At 34.2% G+C, this 5,397-nt stretch overlaps 1 protein-coding gene and 1 long non-coding RNA gene across 2 annotated transcripts; one reads left to right on the top strand and one right to left on the bottom strand.

Annotated features, from left to right (window-relative positions):
- Nucleotides 327–1,905, top strand: LOC107639450 (L-type lectin-domain containing receptor kinase VIII.2). The gene has a single exon (XM_016342945.2). It carries the CDS (start codon nt 554–556, stop codon nt 1,607–1,609), a length of 1,056 nt encoding a protein of 351 aa, XP_016198431.1. The 5' UTR covers nt 327–553; the 3' UTR covers nt 1,610–1,905.
- On the bottom strand, nt 4,021–5,345 carry LOC110271101. Its single transcript, XR_002361240.1, has 2 exons — nt 4,335–5,345; nt 4,021–4,208 (listed from the first exon to the last, which is right to left on the bottom strand). It is a non-coding gene; the product is annotated as an uncharacterized LOC110271101 (long non-coding RNA).

Raw genomic sequence — 5,397 nt, 5'->3', positions numbered from 1 at the left:
TCTAAATTTTAGTCTTTAGTATTTGAATAATATTATTTAATTAATTTAAATATTTATTCTTAAAAAAAATTATTTATTTTTTTATAAAAAATTTACTTATTTTTTAGAGTTTTTTTTTAAATTAAATAATAGATAATTTTTAAAAAATATCTAATTACATTGGTTTTTTTTGTTGTTCATAATATCTCCGAACTCAATAGGTGAAAGACTATTTTTTGGCAGATAGAAATTCCATTTATAAGATACTGCATAAAGCGAAAATCGAAGCAGTCAAGTAAGTTGCCCACTCGACGATCCCACTTAACCCAAATTGATTTACTATTTCTGTTAAAAACCTTTTATTTAATTTTCACAAACCTCCAAACCCAACAACTTGAACTTCTCCCAATAATATTCTTTACTTTCTCGGCTACTTTCTCTTCTCTTCTTCACTCCACAAACCCTAGAAACAGAAAAGGAAAAGAAAAATTCACCTTTTTTTATGCAAATGGGATTAACTCACCAACACTAGAGAGCCACACACTTCAAGATTCAGCTCAAGCCCATTTCAATTATGGCCTCATTTTCCACTTCTCACTACATCGTTGCCTTCACATTCCTCAACTTGTTCCTCAAAATCCAAGCTTTGAACCCAGTTCCATCTTTTTCGTTCTCAGACTTCGGAAAAGATCCAATTTTCAAGCAAAGTGTAGCACTTTATGGTAATGCAAGGGTTGTCAATGGCGAGTCTGAGGTTATGCTCTCTGGGTCTGGTAAAGTGATGAGAAAGAACCCCATCAAGCTTGTTGATGCTGCATCAAAGGGTTTGGTCTCATTTTCAACCTACTTTGCTTTTTCAATTTCCTTCAATGAAGGTGGGGATGGCTTGGCTTTTGTTATGGTTCCAAGTGGTTCTGAAGGTGAGTTTTTTGGTAATAACTCATCAGGGTTCTCTCTTGGATTGAAAGGAAAAAGCGGATTCGATGTTGTTGGTATTGAGTTTAGTATTGCAAATAGGGGTTCTGCTAGTTTTAATGTGGCCATTAAGGTTGGTGATTCAGTTCCTGCTAAAAAAAGCAATGTTTCTTCTGTTGTAAGAAGTGGTGAAAAAATGCATGCTTGGATTGATTATGTTGCAAGTTCTAGGAGATTAGAAGTTAGATTGAATCAGTTTGGTCATTCAAGGCCATATGATCCAATTCTATGGCATTCAATTGATTTCCCAAGTGTTTGGGAGTCCAAAGAAATGTTTGTGGGATTTAGTCCAGTGAAAAAGGATGATAATATTAATAGCTCTCAAGCATGCTTTCTCTATTCGTGGAGCTTTGTTTTGAGGATTTTCCCGCATTGGATGCACTCTGAGCCCATCGATCCGAAGGTCCTTGCTACCAAGGAAACTGAGGCTCCGGTGGTGAAACCAAAGAGTGACTGCCTTTTGAGGATTCTTGCTGCTATGATATTCGGTGCCGGATGTGGAGCTTTGACAGCATTTGTTGTGCTTTATGTGTGGACCATCTTCGGCAATAGACGTCCGGTAATGCCGGAGGAGTTTGTTATGCAGCCAATGGATTTCGAGTACAAGAAAGTCGACGTTGTTGTAGATAAACCCATCAAAGGTGCTAAGGAGTAGATCTGCAGGAGGGAGCTAATTGCGCCATTCACAGTTGTGTTGTAAATCAATGTTGCTTGTATTCAGGTTTTGTTTTGTTGTAATCTTCTGGGAAAGAACTGGTTAGTTTACTTTTTCCTACGTTATTGTCTTTTGTTAAGATAATTGAGATCCAGATCCAACTCTGCATCCAATATTACATAGCTTACCCCTTTTTTGTTTATCAATATATTGTGTAATGTTGCTGATAGAGATTTATATATATGGTTATCACTAATAACCACAATCAATCTACTTATTCAATGTTGATTGGCCCATAGTACATTAGTACCAATGTGGATTTATATTTATTTGCTTAGGGATGCAAATATAAGAAAATTATGATACATGGATGAGTTGCTTCTACACAACACTATCTCCTTTGATTTGTTGAATCCTTTATGTTGATGTTATGTTGTTTTCCATTTACTGACACAGTAAATTAACTCAAGCATTGGTTGCCATAAAAAGGTGCAACAGTGAATGGAGTATTGATGTTAAGCATGGTCTGATCTGAAATTGTATTTTTTATCTTAAGATATTCATATTTAGATAGTCTTGTCTGTAACTTGATTTCTGGTTTCTGAAATAACATAGCCTTTCTGTACTCTTTCCTTCACCAATCTTAGTAATGCAACTATCTTTTGAGAGTACCAGAATTTCGATTTGTTTGTGCACTTCATAGTGCCTGTTGCTAACATCTAGCACACTTGAAATTAAGTTTTTTTTGGTTCATGAGACGCATGAAACATCAAACATTTTAGTTGCTGGTCTTTTTGTTTTAGTAAATTCCTTTAAAGCATCCTGCAAACCATTTACTTTGGATAGTTGCTTGCGGAAGAGAATTTGAATCTGCTTGACTGCTTGTGATAAACCTTTTTTGGATGTAAGTTTTATATATTCAAAATTCTAAGTCAGTAAACTTGTTTCCCTCAAGGTGGGGGTTAGGTACTAGAATCAATAGTTAGTTTTATATTATCTGGTTTGGTTACTTACTATATTTTTTTATTTGAATGCAATTGTAGGAATATTTTTAGTTGCCTGCTTCCTTTTGGCATGTTTTTATCACATAGTTTATTTATGTTTAGATTTGAGTTTTGAAGTTAGTTTCTTGTTCCTCGGTCAGCTTCGGTCGTAACACATCATCACATGGGTTTGGTATTTTCTTACCAAGTTGTGGCTTTATCATAATTCACAAATGTGTGTACTATATGTTCTGCCTTCGTCAATTAATGTTAACCATGTGACGTTGCTGGCTATGCTCGTCGAGAAGGTGGTGGCTAAGCGATTTTGATGACTTCATATGCCATTTTTAGGTCATCTATTGATTGCTTTCTATTACAGAGAATTTATTCATTGAAAGCAAATTACAGGTTGAACCAAATTGGTTATTAGTTTACAGAAACATTGAACTGTCTAACAAAACTTGCCTTCATAATGAAATAATAGAACTATAAAATATCTAAACAATTAGTTTCTTGGGGAAGAAGAATCAAGACATTTAAATTCATGGTCAATACTTGCTGCCAAAGAGATGATATCGGATGGATATACATGCTTATTTGCAAAAGATCTTGTCTATTGAAAATTCGCCACAAATAAACCAAGTTGGGTTAGTCGAATAGTCAATTTACTCATCAGCTGAACAATGCCATGGGAAACCCAAAAAATATTCCCCACAAAAATTAAGTGATCAACATTTCTCCTTTGTATTTACATTGCATTTGAAATAATACTAACCAACATAGAACACCCAACAAATGCATTGAACCCTGACCTCAACACCAGATCCGTCCAAACATATTTTTCATTTCAAACAAAAAACAACTAAAAAAATCAAATTTACATCAATTACAATTGTATTTAGTTGGCAAATATCAAAAGCTTTGTCCAAGATTCAACCGTTTTCTCAAAACAAAAATTAGAAAAACAAAAGACAAGAATCAAATATTGCATCGCATCAAATTAAAATCAATAGGTATTCATTTTCTTGAATCAAAATAAAGCAGAGCAATCTTAATAATCACTACATTTTAGAGTTAAAAGTCGGGTATAGCATAACATTATCAACAATATTTAGAGAAACGAATGGGACTCTTAATTTTCAGAGGCATTATCACTCTAAGGCTACAAAAAGAAGACTAACCATTATCATCCTGGTCAATTGATCATCAGCAATCACCAACCACGTTTTTTTAATCTATTTCTCATAGACTATATTTTCGAATTAATTTATGAATAACAGATGTAGCAACTTTTTTTTCTAAGAGTTTACTAATAACTGAAATCTACAAAGCAAAAATATGTAAGTACTAGGCAGGGCTGGGATTGAGGTGAAGTGAAGGTAAACGAGGCTGGTAGTCGTAGAGGTAACTTAAAAAACTACCAGAACCACCCCATAGCTATCCCTATTGAATGAGTGTGAGAAGCTCGGTAAGCAGATTTGTCGACGAGACCCAAAAATGGATCTAACAACAACCGGCCAGTAAACTTCCCTAACCGAATTTCAATTTGGCTACAGCCGGAATGGCACATTCAAGATGAAGAGTACTGAATTCACCCTTCCCTTGGTACATGTAGCCTACATGCATCTTTGACCAACAAAACTGAAATTAGATAAACTCGTTCATATTAAAGCATGCAAATTATGTTCTAGAAAGTATCGTTGTCTACAATTTTTTTTTTGTCATTCTAGACAATATTTAACCTTAGTTGGCACGGATGGCAGCACCTTAAAGAATCACTGAATTGTAGTAAGTCATATTACAGTTAGCTTCAGTTCCTTGGAAAAGAATTGCAAATACATTACAGTTTCTAACTGCCACTGTTGATCTCATATCTTAATCCAAATGTATCAAACACTAAAGACAATGAGGACATAAACTAGCAATAAAAACATAGTTCCTATCAATATCCGTTTGAGGCCTAAAGAATAACAGTTCTATCAGCGAAATAGATTCAAATCAAAGATATAAAATAGAGGTTCGAAAATTAAATTAAAATCTAAAAAATCAGAGTATCACACACAAACATGTCACTTGACATAACTTTCACTACCAATCATCAAACATTCGAACATCCATTTACCAAAGCATTTATGGCAACGATATTTAACAGCGAAAGGTAGTTACGTGATTAGGAATGAACAGGGTAAATAATCGATGGATCTCAGCAAGTTATGTTATCTTCAATTCCTTTAGGAAGTTTCAGATAGATAACGCAGTTTAAAAAATAACATCACGGATCCAGAAAATCCAACCACCCAATTCCTTTAACGAATAAATCACAATGATAAATTTTTTCGATAGTGAAAATGAGATATTGATTTGTAAACAGAGCACCTCAGAGAAATAATTCCCCATAAGCTTCTTCACGGGTAATCAAAGTGCAAGGATAACAATTTTGAATTTGCTCATCACTGATGCTCGTATATAACACTAAGAATCAGAAGTAAGTAAACATAAACAGTAAAACTTTGAGGATAGCTTAAATCTGAAACAAGGAACTATAGACTTAGATCTCATTCTTCGAATTCCGAATGAATGCTATGCGCCTCGGTGCTTATGAGGTATAAGATGTTGGTTTAACACTTAAAATATTGGGTTTAGGGTTTTCTGAAAATTTATAGAACTCTGGGGAACCCTAGAAGGTGTTTGGTCCAGCTGATATTGTATTCCTCTCCAAAATTCCCAAACGAATGAACGATTCGTGTTTTTTTCTTTTTTTGTTATTTTATTTTTTAGTGTATGTGTGTGTATTTTTCTTTTCGA

Source organism: Arachis ipaensis, chromosome B04 (assembly GCF_000816755.2).
Source record: "Arachis ipaensis cultivar K30076 chromosome B04, Araip1.1, whole genome shotgun sequence".
Lineage (NCBI taxonomy): Eukaryota > Viridiplantae > Streptophyta > Magnoliopsida > Fabales > Fabaceae > Arachis > Arachis ipaensis.
The sequence above is the reverse complement of the archived record's forward strand: the minus strand, read 5'-3'. Positions and strand labels throughout refer to the sequence as shown.

Bases quoted from the DNA above. Each gene is read 5' to 3' on its own strand.
- LOC107639450 (XM_016342945.2), top strand. From the start codon at position 554: ATGGCCTCATTTTCCACTTCTCACTACATCGTTGCCTTCACATTCCTC.